Source organism: Hordeum vulgare, chromosome 3H, assembly GCF_904849725.1.
Source record: "Hordeum vulgare subsp. vulgare chromosome 3H, MorexV3_pseudomolecules_assembly, whole genome shotgun sequence".
Classification (NCBI taxonomy): Eukaryota; Viridiplantae; Streptophyta; class Magnoliopsida; order Poales; family Poaceae; genus Hordeum; species Hordeum vulgare.
The window spans coordinates 466,249,403-466,261,461 of record NC_058520.1 but is presented as its reverse complement, the minus strand read 5'-3'; the positions used below and the strand labels follow the sequence as shown (position 1 = coordinate 466,261,461).

The 12,059-nt window shown below is 47.8% G+C and overlaps 3 protein-coding genes across 4 annotated transcripts; all 3 read left to right on the top strand.

Moving 5' to 3' along the window:
- The first annotated feature begins 518 nt into the window (after positions 1–518).
- LOC123444297 (inorganic pyrophosphatase 1-like) lies at positions 519–1,934 on the top strand. Its single transcript, XM_045120980.1, has one exon. It carries the CDS (start codon positions 746–748, stop codon positions 1,568–1,570), a length of 825 nt encoding a protein of 274 aa, XP_044976915.1. The 5' UTR covers positions 519–745; the 3' UTR covers positions 1,571–1,934.
- A 2,368-nt stretch (positions 1,935–4,302) lies between these two features.
- Positions 4,303–7,395, top strand: LOC123444298 (NADH-quinone oxidoreductase subunit B 1-like). 2 transcript variants are annotated; one of them, XM_045120982.1, is made up of 2 exons: positions 4,303–4,784; positions 6,942–7,395. In XM_045120982.1, the coding sequence occupies exons 1-2, from the start codon at positions 4,414–4,416 to the stop codon at positions 7,174–7,176; spliced, it is 606 nt and encodes a 201-aa protein (XP_044976917.1). In that variant the 5' UTR covers positions 4,303–4,413; the 3' UTR covers positions 7,177–7,395. The 2 variants fall into 2 exon arrangements, with proteins under 2 accessions (XP_044976917.1, XP_044976916.1); XM_045120981.1 differs by having other exon boundaries at positions 4,303–4,844.
- Positions 7,396–7,730: 335 nt separating this feature from the next.
- Positions 7,731–10,224, top strand: LOC123444300. Its single transcript, XM_045120983.1, has 2 exons — positions 7,731–8,361; positions 9,816–10,224. Exons 1-2 carry the CDS (start codon positions 7,904–7,906, stop codon positions 10,000–10,002), a joined length of 645 nt encoding a protein of 214 aa, XP_044976918.1. The 5' UTR covers positions 7,731–7,903; the 3' UTR covers positions 10,003–10,224.
- The last annotated feature ends 1,835 nt before the right edge of the window (positions 10,225–12,059 follow it).

The window sequence follows — 12,059 nt, the reverse complement described above, 5'->3', positions numbered from 1 at the left end:
TCTACATAAAAGTAGTTGCAGCATGAAAGGTTTCTACAGATAACTACTCCAACATTTTTTACTTTGATGCATGCATGCATTTTCTCTGACGTGCAAAACTGCATTGATTTGTGTGTGCAGACATCGAGCAGCGCGTGCGCGCGCTGGCGGCGGGCGTGCCGGACGACGACGCGCCGGCGGCGGCCGCGGCCACCTCTACTACATGAACGCGGAGCGAGCAGAGACTATCGCGAGAGAAAACATATCTGCGTTCAAAACTCGCGCACTACTATCTCTGCAGTCGAAACGAGCAGCCGCCAGCCAAAAGACGGAGGCGCGAAAGTGCGCAGCAGGACCTCGCGCGAGAGAGAATATTCCCTGGTCACATGCAGGGAGCCCCTCCCGGATCCTTCACGGCCACCCCACGAGAAGCCACCTCGCGTGTTCTTGCGGCGGGAGGCAAAGACGCGAGCGCGCATATGCCACGGCATAAACTATGATAAAGCCGAACCGAATCGACACCGAAACCAAAACGTCATCGCGCGCGTTCCGGAAAGGCGCCGGAGCAAGTCCGATCCGACGCCGGCCCCTATTCTTAGGCATCTGGTAATATTCCATCGGCATCTTCCCGCCTCCTGGGCAACTATATAGTTCCGCACCCGCCTCCACACCCTTTCATCGTCAAAAGCCTCAACGCACACGCACGCACAGCACACGCACACAAGTCCCAACTCGCAGGTCAAGTCCAAGAAGAAGGACCGTCGAGATGGCCGGCGTCGTGGTGGTGTTCGACTTCGACAAGACCATCATCGACGTCGACAGCGACAACTGGGTCGTCGACGGCCTGGGCGCCACCGAGCTCTTCGACCGCCTGCTGCCCACCATGCCGTGGAACACCCTCATCGACACCGTTATGGGGGAGCTGCACGCGCAGGGCAAGACCCTCCGCGACGTCGCCGACGTGCTCCGGGCCGCGCCCATCGACCCGCACGTCGTCGCCGCCATCAGGGCCGCCTACAGCCTCGGCTGCGACCTCAGGGTCCTCAGCGACGCCAACCGCTTCTTCATCGAGGCCGTCCTCGACCACCACGGCCTCCGGGGCTACTTCTCCGAGATCAACACCAACCCCAGCCGCGTCGACGCCGACGGCCGCCTCCGCATCGCGCCGCACCACGACTTCCACGCCGGCCCGCACGGCTGCGGCCTCGGCACCTGCCCGCCCAACATGTGCAAGGGCCAGGTGCTCGACCGCATCCGCGCCTCCTCCGCCACGGCGGACGGCACGAAACGCTTCATCTACCTCGGCGACGGGCGCGGCGACTACTGCCCGTCGCTGCGGCTCGCCAGGGAGGACTTCATGATGCCGCGCAAGGGATTCCCCGTGTGGGAGCTCATCTGCGAGAACCCGGGACTGCTCCAGGCCGAGGTGCACCCATGGAGCGACGGCAAGGACATGGAGGAGACGCTGCTGCGGCTCATCAGCCGGGTGCTCGTCGAGGAGAGCCAGCTGCTGCCGCTCGACTGCAAGCTCGAGTCGCTGCCGGTGGCCGTCCAGGACGGCATGCCCATGCCGCTCGGCGTCAAGAACTGATCCATCCATCCATCCATCCATCCATCCATCCGTGCTTCATTACGATTAATTTGGGGATTCTGTATCTGATATATCTTCTGATTCTGATTTGCTTGCCTGATTAGCTGGTGTGTACGAGTTTGGGTAGGCCGTTGCAGGAAACTAATTAAGGGTGAGGTGTTGGAGCGCCAATGGCGAACTCGATAATAATGTATGAGGCTTGCAGTATTAGCTAGTGTAGCAGTATTATTGACTAATTTGTGAGTAGAGTATCTTCGTTGGGCCGCCTGGCAATGGTGAAGGCTCGCTGTATCCCATCTATCTATGGATTGACAAAAAGAATAAGTACATGAGTTGATCTCTGACGAAAGTCAATTTCGGTCGATCGATATTGTCTCAAGCATTGAATTGCTGCCCTGCACCTTAAATATTTTCTTCTTTCTTTCTCAGGGAAAAAATCAATTTGTTCATCAAACATGAAGGTAATACTTTCTGCAAAAAAGAAAAACATCAAGGTAATACAAAGAACATCAGAAGCAACAGAAAACACATCCATAAAACACGTTGTGGAACACGAGGCTGCATTTTAATGTGTTTATTCAGTCATTTTAGTTCATATCCGTTTTTAAATATAAGTTTTTTTAGGGATTTCATTAAGGACTATGTACAGAGCAAAATGAGTCTGCATTCTAAAGCATGTCTATATACACAGGGCCAGATCCATAACTGAATCAAAACCCAGGTCCCATGCATGCTACAGTTCATATGCAATGTAAATATACTATAATAAAGGAATTATTTGCTCTCCGCACCCAGGCCCCACAGGCGTGGGTCCTGGATCCGCAATTATAATTACATCCATATGTAATTCATAGAGAAACATTTAAAAAGACTTATATTTATGAACGAAGGGAGTAGTTCATACCGCAACATTAAAACTTTCTGAATGGAGGGAATGCTTAATAAGTTCATAATTGTGTGCAAATAGAAGCTTGGACGCGGAACAAAGTGGAGCTAAATTACGAATTTGTTCCAGCCAACACAGCTAGCAGCAAACTCATTAGGCCCCGCTTGGATTGTCGTAATAGCTCTCTAAGTGATACAGACCTCTGGTGGTCATTTTTATTTCTGATGAAAATTACACTGCGACTTGTGATTTACACATGTAAATAAATTCCGGGTGTATAGATCTACATTGTGACCAAGCGGGCCTTAGTCTTTCCGAAGCAGGCTTTGTCATGTAGGTGGACAACTTTGCGTGTTTGATTCCTTTTGTAACAGTTTGACTCATAAATTAGGACTAGTATACAAATAGTGAGAAAGTGACAATTACTTCGTGCTCACAAATTGGTGAACATCCATGCACAACTCATGACATATATCCTGGTACTTCCTCCGTAAACTAATATAAAAGCATTTAGATCATTATTTTAATGATTTAAACGTTTTTATATTAGTTTACAAACTTCTACTTTGTTGACCATTTAAAAGGTTGCCGTCATAGACAGTTATAAAAAGTACTGCGTCTTAATTGTGTGCATGTGATTCTGTGCGTTTGTGGTCGCCTGCATTTGCCAATCAACTATCATTTATAAAGTCTTCTTTTTCTATTTTTACGGGGAAAACACCCATTTACACTTAAAAGTTTGTGTAAGATAGTTTTTCCTAAGCACATGTAAAATATTTGCCTAATCTTGTATGCAATGGTGCTCTCTCAGATCTTGATATGGCGATTGGTTCTCTCTTTCTCCGACGTTACCATGATAATGGTGGAGGACGTTTGTAGACTACGTTTCGGCGAGGCATATATTTTTTCAAAGGTAATAGTAATTTTAGTTTTTTACAAAAAATTTTATGCAAAATTGCTTGACAAGCATATTTGTTTTTATGATGATTATATGTGTAATCGCAAAAGAGAACTACACGGTTAATCAACAAAGAAAAACAAGCGAAAATGAATACAAATCAACTACATCTGGACTAAATCCTCACACTGCTACATTGCAAAGAAACTCCAAATCAGAAGATCACATACATCATCAAATCCACGGAGACAAGCCAAGTCATAGAGATAACTCAAGAGACCGATGACCCTCCATCAAGCAGCTGCAGAATCCTTTTCTATATCGCTATTTTTCGTTCTTTTGCTTCCGAAAACCTCCTTCACAATCGTTTCGTTAGATTCGGGACTAACCGTCTCCAAACGTTTGAGCAAGGTGGCAAGACTTTTTGGCCCCACGTGTTTCTGGCTGCAAGAAACCGTGACGTTTCCTTTTTCCTGCATCCTGCCGGCGCTAAATCTTGTTGGAGGAAGGACCGTTATTGCGCGGCCGCCAACATATCTTGGCGAATCGTGTGCCCGTGAAACTGAAAGGGATATTCCACAGCAAGTTCGCTACAGGTCCCGTCTCACCGAAGTTTAGGCACATATTCCTCGGATATGCCCTCGTCGATCCACGGGAAAGCTGCTTGCTGACCTGAATCCACAGGAGCCGCAGAATACAAAGTTGATTCTGATCTGACCGAGGGCGACGGGGGGATTGCCGCCGGTGACCACGACCGGCCCAAGGCGAGGCAGCTCAGGCCGTGCTCGAACGCTAAATTTGAGCCCATTCATGTACTGGGCCTGGTTGAGCACGCAACCGCTGGCCCACAGTCTAAGGCGTTGGGCTTGGGCCGTCCGCACTCCAGGCTTGCGCCCGGCACGGACGGACACCGACCCCGCACCCCTCACCAGTCACCACGAGCCGCGTCCGACTGCGAGAGAGAGAGAGGGAGAGAGAGGTCGGAGAAGCGAACGCCCAATCGCCCACGCTTCCACATCCCCCTCCACGAGGAAAGGAAGGAAACCCTAGGCAACGACCATGGCGCTGCTCCCGCGCACGGCCCGGCTGGCCCTCCTCTCCGCCCCTCGGACGTATTCCGCCGCCGCGGCGGCGGGCGCCTCGCCGACCCCACCGGCGCCCTACGCGGGCGTGCCCCCGCCGGCGGCCGGGTCCAAGGCGGCCGAGTTCGTGGTCTCCAAGGTGGACGACCTCATGAACTGGGCGCGCCGGGGCTCGATCTGGCCGATGACCTTCGGGCTGGCCTGCTGCGCCGTCGAGATGATGCACGCCGGCGCGGCCCGCTACGACTTCGACCGATTCGGCGTCATCTTCCGCCCGTCCCCGCGCCAGTCGGACTGCATGATTGTCGCCGGCACGCTCACCAACAAGATGGCGCCCGCCCTCCGCAAGTCGGTACCAAACTCCCTCCTCCGTAGCTGCTCAGATTTCCATGCGTGCGCCCGATTTGGGTGAGCCCGCTTAGATCTCGGAAGGGATTTTATTAGAAAAATCAATTGAATCGGATACAAGTTCTTGCTCAAATATTTATTTTATCGAATTCGCTGTTTGTGAGGATATTCTCATTGGCATAGACCACGAATGCGAATGTTATCCACGTTCTAATAGTGTACAAAGATCTTGCTCCCCATTTTCAAATTTGATTTCGAAACCTGTCACGAAATGAACACCAGCTATTGCTAACTCCATTTTCCCCATCTGTGTATTTGATTTGAAGACCTGCTAGAAACAACACCAACTCTGATTGTTGGAATGTGTGGTTTGCATAAATGGACCACTTCAGAGGATGGAACACAGAAATGCCTACATTCCAGCATCCCTAGTGCTAAATACTATCAATACACATCATGATTACACGCCTGCCTACTGCATATTGCTAAAACTAGAGCCCGTGATGAACACCATAATTTTAGTAGAAATCAACTGAATCCGAAACAAGTTCTTGCACAAACCTTTGTTTGTGGAGCCTGCCTACTGCATATTGCTAGAACTAGAGCCTGGGATGAACACCATAATTTAAGTAGAAATCAATTGAATCCGAAACAAGTTCTTCCATAAACCTTTGTTTGTGGGGATCTTCCCGCCGGCACAGACCACTAATGTGATTTATGCGCTCTCATAGTGTATGAAGTTCTCGTTCCCCAGTTTCAAATCTGATTTGGAAACTTGTCACAAAATGAACAACAACACGTCCTAGGTCCTTTTTTCACAATCTGTGTATTTGAATTGGAGACCTGTCAGAAACAACACCAACCCTGATCATTGGAATGTGTGGTTTGTGTAAATGGACCACTTCAGAGGATGAAACATAGAAATGCATATACATTTCAGCACCCCTAGTGCTAAATACTATCAATACATTATGATTGCAAGCATGCTGTCTGCATACCGCAGAAGCAGAAGCCTGTGACGAACACCATAATTTTAGTATCTTCCCTGTATGGATGAAGAGATTTCACAACATAAGTTGTTTTTATGTTTAGGTTGGGCCAATCCCATGATTAGTTCTTAGGCTCTTAGACTCTCGATTACTCAATCTTACAAGTGAAGAAGCATTTGCTGACTTGTTAGATAGAGTGTGAACATAGGTTATTTAGGCTTGCTAAGTTTCAATATCCTATTTCCTGTGATAATGTGGTGCTGTTAATATCAAAATATTTCTATATTTCAACACAGTAGTATCAAAAAGGAAGAAAACATGCACGGGCTACTTCATATGTGCATGAACTCGCTTAGCCAAGAGAGTGGAACATAAAAAGAATTTAAATCTGATAATTTTTGTAACCGATTATTGTGCTTTTGTTTCACCTTAAGAATTACTCCCTCTGGATGCACATTGTAAGTAGTTTACCACATTGACACAGTTGTCAAAGTAAGTAATTTCTCAGAAAAACATGTTGTTTCAAACAAAAGGAATTTTACGCAGTGATAGAAGCTCCCACCCCAGGTGAGCTCTGGGGAAGGATTATACGAGGCAAGTCTTTCCCCTGCAGAGTGCAATGCAGAGAGGCTGCGTCGAACCCAGGACCTCTTTTCACAAGTGGGGAGTACTTCACAACTGCGCCAGACCTGACCTTCAAACAAAAGCAATTGTATAAATGAAAATATATTTCATGATCAATTTAGTAATGTCAATTTGATATTATTCATATTGGTAATTTGTTACATAGTGATGATCAAATGCTAAAACTGCTTACACTATTAATCAGAGAAAGTATATGATTGTGATATGTGAATGTCTCGGTTTACATAGAAATAAATGGCTTCATCCCCTAGGAACAAAGCTAGATTTATATGCCCTCCGTTCCATATTTTGAACTAACTAGAACCACGACAAGAATTATGGAATGGAGGGAGTACTTAGCTTCTTAGTATGGCCCATGCTTCTCCTTTTGGATACATTTCTGCACCTGAGAAGAATTGGTGAACGTCTTCTGAGTTCTGACTGTAGCAATCAATATTCAGGGATGATTTGATTTAAGGTCATTCAGTCTGTCTCACAAGCTCATTTTTCTCTAGTGCTCATGTTTTTGTAACTTGCTCTGCAGGGTTTATGACCAGATGCCCGAGCCACGATGGGTGATTTCGATGGGAAGCTGTGCCAATGGTGGTGGATACTACCACTACTCCTACTCTGTTGTGCGTGGATGCGACCGCATTGTTCCGGTGGACATCTACGTCCCTGGGTGCCCTCCAACTGCTGAGGCCCTACTGTACGGGGTTCTCCAGCTCCAGAAGAAGATCAACAGGCGCAAGGATTTCCTTCACTGGTGGACCAAGTGATGTGGTGGAGTTTGTTACTGTTCTGGCTTGTTATTTGTTTTTTTATTCTGCCTCCTCAACTGAAATAAGGACGTGCAAAACTTACTCTTGTTTGTGTCCGGGAGGATGTTGTATGCCTGGGCTATGCCGATGAGCATGGACTCTGTGTACCTGGTGTTGCTGTAACTGGTTTTTGTTCTACATATTGTAATACACCTCGATGACTTGGTTGTGTATGAATTTCTGCCATATCGTTTTTGCACGATGCAAATCTGCTACAGTACATGTTTACGTCATTGTGATTTGCACACGTTCCACGTTTGTTATCTAACCTGTTTCAAACTTCCCAGGACTCTTAATATACGAGGCATATCTTTTGCCTCCCTTTCAAAAAAAAAAAAAACCCTTCCCAGGACTCCAAATCTTGTGCTGCAAGTATTTATTCACCATAAGTCTATCTGGATTGGACTCTTAATACGGTTGTAAACGTACCAATCGCACGCTTAACGGAATCTACTTGTGCAAAGCGCCCCTATAAAACAGGCCGTACGGCTTTGCCTGCCTGCCTGTGTTATTACGTCTTCTGGAATCTCTTCATAAACCCCCCCCCCATCAAGAAAGAAAGCGGAGGTGAACCAACGAACGAAACCCGTCATCAAATTGGTCGCTCCTAGTTTGTGTTGTGCTTCCCGATCTACCTCTAATCTTCTCATCCTCCGCATTCCACCTGTGAACGGCGGGCAGATCCATGGCGGCGCTGGCGTCGAGGATGGCGCAGCTGCAGTCCAGGGCGGCGTTGGCGCAGCTGCAGTCCAGGGCGGCCGAGGCGGCCAAGCACGGGGGCGCGCTGCGGTCCGAGGCGGCAAGCTTGGCGGCCAAGCACGGGGGCGCGCTGCGGTCCGAGGCGGCAAGCTTGGCGGCCAAGCACGGGGGCGCGCTGCAGTCCAAGGTGGCCGAGGCGGCCACCTTCGCGGCCAAGCACGGGGCCACGCTGCAGTCCAAGGCGTCCGAGGCGGCGAGCTTCGCGGCCAAGCACGGGAGCGCGATGCAGTCCAGGGCGTCCGAGGCGGCGAGCAACGCGGCCAAGCGCGGGTGCGAGTACCACAGGACGCTCATGGAGAGGAACAGGCAGTACGTCGTCGACCCGCCCACCGTCGAAAAGTGCCGGGAGCTCTCCAAGCAGCTCTTCTACACCCGCCTCGCCAGGTCCGTACGCTCCCCCTAGCCCCTTCGATTCTGACCGATACCGCCGTGTCATCTCTTCTGTGCTCCTGCGTCGTAGATTGTTTCCTGATGTTGATCTGTTCTTGCGCCTTCTAACTTCCGATTCAGTTGCTATAACTAGTGCTGGCTGTACAAGTTAAATTGGTAGAGTATATGGCTGGAACCTGGAAGTTGAACGTTTTTGGGCTGCAGCGTGCAATACATACGCCTTTTTAGGGCCTGTTCGGAGGCCCTCCGACTCCGCAACTCCACTCCCGGAGTTGGTGAAGCAGCAGCTAAAAATTACGGAGCGGGGAAAAGGGTGCTCTGCAGATTCTTAGATTTTAGGGAGCTGGAGGATCACCGAACAGCTCCTTAGTGTTTGTTTGGTCTGAGTAGCAATTTCGATCTGTCAGCTTGCGTGCCAAGGATGGTGCGTTGTGTTGTGGTTTTTTTTCTTGCTGCAGCTTGCGAGGTTTAGTGATCGGAGGGGGAATTGGGGATGCAAAAGTGCTCCACCTGATTGTAGTTTGGTTTGGGCACTCTGAAATAAAGTAAACTGTTTCCTTGTTTGTTTTTATGTTTAGTATAGCTAGCAAGGTTTCAAGAATAAAAACCCAAAGGTGAGTTTCAGGCTTTGTAGTGGAATTATATTGCCGCCATATGTCGAGGCAGCCATGAGGCTATCTCTTGCAAATAGACTACAACATATTTTACGGCCCACCTACCTGGTCGTCGTTATCCCTTATGATGATTTATATCACTCAAAATATTGAGGATTCAGGCTTTTCTAACCAATGTAAATTCCAGTGTTGCTGTTTTATTTTATATCACTGATGATAATATTAAGGCTTCAGGCTTCCACGGGTTCTAAGCTACTTGTGGACACCACCTTAAGAATAAAGGAGTAGTCTTAAATTTTAGATTATCTTCCTTTTGATTGATCATCATATGGCTTCTACTAGATGGATGTTCATTAGTTATGTCAGGTATCTTAATGCTGAATGAATTCTGCTTTGTTTAAATAATAATCTGTTGTGTATCCTCCCCTGTTTATAAAATAGTTTGGTTTGCTACCTTGTCTATTGGGAAAAAGCACTGCATGGTCATGTCAGTTTATATTAAGCTTATCTGGAATTTGGATAGGAAACTACATGCATATCTTTGAAGTTATTAAGGTCGGGATGTAGGTTTGTGCATATTGGTATTCTGGGTTATGTCTGGTTTCTGCACATTGGTATTCTGGGTTATGTTTGTTCCTATTTAACCATTTAACTAAATATGACAAGTTGACAACTGGTTCAAAATAAAGAATAATTAATTGATTATATTGCATAGTTCAATATATATTCCAAAATTTTGCATAAAACTGGACAATTTAACAGCTGTATTTCATTTACGTTGTTGTCTTATCGGAAGTTTGATATATTTACTGATCGATAACATGTTTGTTGCAGCATTCCTGGCCGTTACGAGTCTTTCTGGAAAGAGGTTGATGGTGTAAAGTTCTTTCTCAAAAACAGAAAGGACCTGAAGGTTGAGCAAGTAGGGGTTGCCGCATTGTTTGGCATCGAGTTGTATGCATGGCTTTGTGCCGGTGAGATCATTGGTAGTGGATTTACCCTCACAGGTTACCATGTCTGATTGCTGACGCCTAGCATGAGCGTACATTATTACTGTACATTTGCCATCTAGCTATGAGCGTATATTATTAGTCTACCTTTGCCATCTCCCTTAGTCGATATTTTCTTGTCTCTTGAGGGGAAGATTTCTAGTTTGTTTTTGTTAACTCTTACCATGAGTAAAACTTGTCATGACATTTCCAATAGATTGGAATACCCTGAGAAGGCTGTGTTTATTAGTTCACCTTATTTCAGTGAGACGTGTTGCTGTACCTATGCCCCCATCTCTTGAGCTCTTTGTGAGTTAATTTGTGCGCTCTAAGTAAACTTCTTACTCCGGTTGAAGGATCAAGACGATTACCTTGCATGCAGCTATCTTCTTTTCTCTCTTATTGACATCAAGTATCACCCCATGTGAATCATCTGACAAAGGGGAAGCAGATGGTAGCTGAAATATATAGGAGGTGTTTGGTTCGTGGAAATGTAACGTAAGCTGATAACGAGAGTAACAGAATACGTTAACAATTGTTTGTTTTACGTCGCTCCATCATCCGTTACGGTGTAAACAGATCCCGGTGCGATTTTGCTAGAAGCTGACTGCAAACAGATCCCTTCCATGATCGACCGGGCCTCCAACCCCTCCCCTCCGACTCCAGCCCTCGACTGTTCTTCACAGTTCTCCTTCTCCGGCTACCCCCGTCGAAGGCGTTGGCGCCACCTTTCCCGGAGTCAAGAAGAAGCCCACCCGCTCCTTCCCCGACACCTTAAGCCGCTGTCAGAACCGGGACAAGCTAGCTCCCTGTTGAGTTAAACTTAGGCTGTGTTTGGTTGAGCTGCGAGCTGTGAACTTTCAGCTGTGGAAATTGGCTGAAACAAATGTGATTTGACTGTGAATTGTCTGAAATGACCCTGGGCAACGAATAATTTTTTTATGTGCAACTTTTGACCGTAAAATGATTGTATTTACACTGGTAGGCAAATAGAAAAATCATGACAATTGAGATGATTCACAACTAATATATATACAGATTCAAAGATTATACTTTCATGTTGCATATTACACACATATATATATACACACACACATATTGATCCCTTAATAGGAAAATTCCCGGAACATTCTCCTCCACACATCCTTCTTTCGAATTTTTGTCTAAAAGGATCACTAAGTGCAATTGTCGGAAAAGACCACCCGCGCTGGCGATTTACAGGAAAAACCCCCACCCCTCGTGGCGGCAGGCGCGCCAGGTGACGCGTGTCACCTGCCGCCACCAGATGAGGCGGCTGGGGCCTGCCGCCACCAGATGAGGCGGCTGGCAGGGAATCCCGTTGCAACCAACCACGACACGGAATGGGCCGCAGCAGATGGGCCCTGCCGCCACGGCACGAGGCGACCGATACTGTTGTTGACTGCGTGGAATTCCGCGCTGACGTCGCTGATTCTCACGCAAAATTCCCCCTCCCCACCGAGGAAACAATGTCGATTTCCTCCTTATAACCTGCTCACTCCGACCGGCGCAGGAACTCTCTTCTCTTTCTCTCTTCTCTCTTCTCTTTTCTCTCTAGCTGAAGAACACACTCCTCCCTTCACTTTGATTCAAGATTTCTTATCTTTTGGGTTGGATTTCGAATATGTTGCAGTTGAAAAAAGATAGATCAAGGTAAGATCAATTCATCAAGCCTTCCTGAAGGCGTCGCCTTGAGGGCTGAGTGGTGGTGGGCACTGTGTGGGTCTTGCACAGTTGTTGTTGGTGGGCATTGCTTCGGAGGAAACCCTAGGATTTGGTCTTCTAGATCGGACGATGGCGGTACTGCGGTGCCGTTTCTCTCTTGGGAGCATCGTTTGTGGAGCAGCGCTGGCGGACTGAGGCAGGAGGTGGAGCGGCTTCGTCTTGCACGGAATTTCGGCGGAGTTGTCAAATCATGCGTGGCCGACAGGTGCTACGCTGAGTCATGCCTGGTTGGCAGGTGCTACGCACGGCAGATCTCCCGGAGTCTTCACAGCTGGACGGATGAGCGCAGGGCGGTGGCGCCGTTGGGCGCCGTGGTGGCGTCGACGGATGATTGGACTGGCAAGGA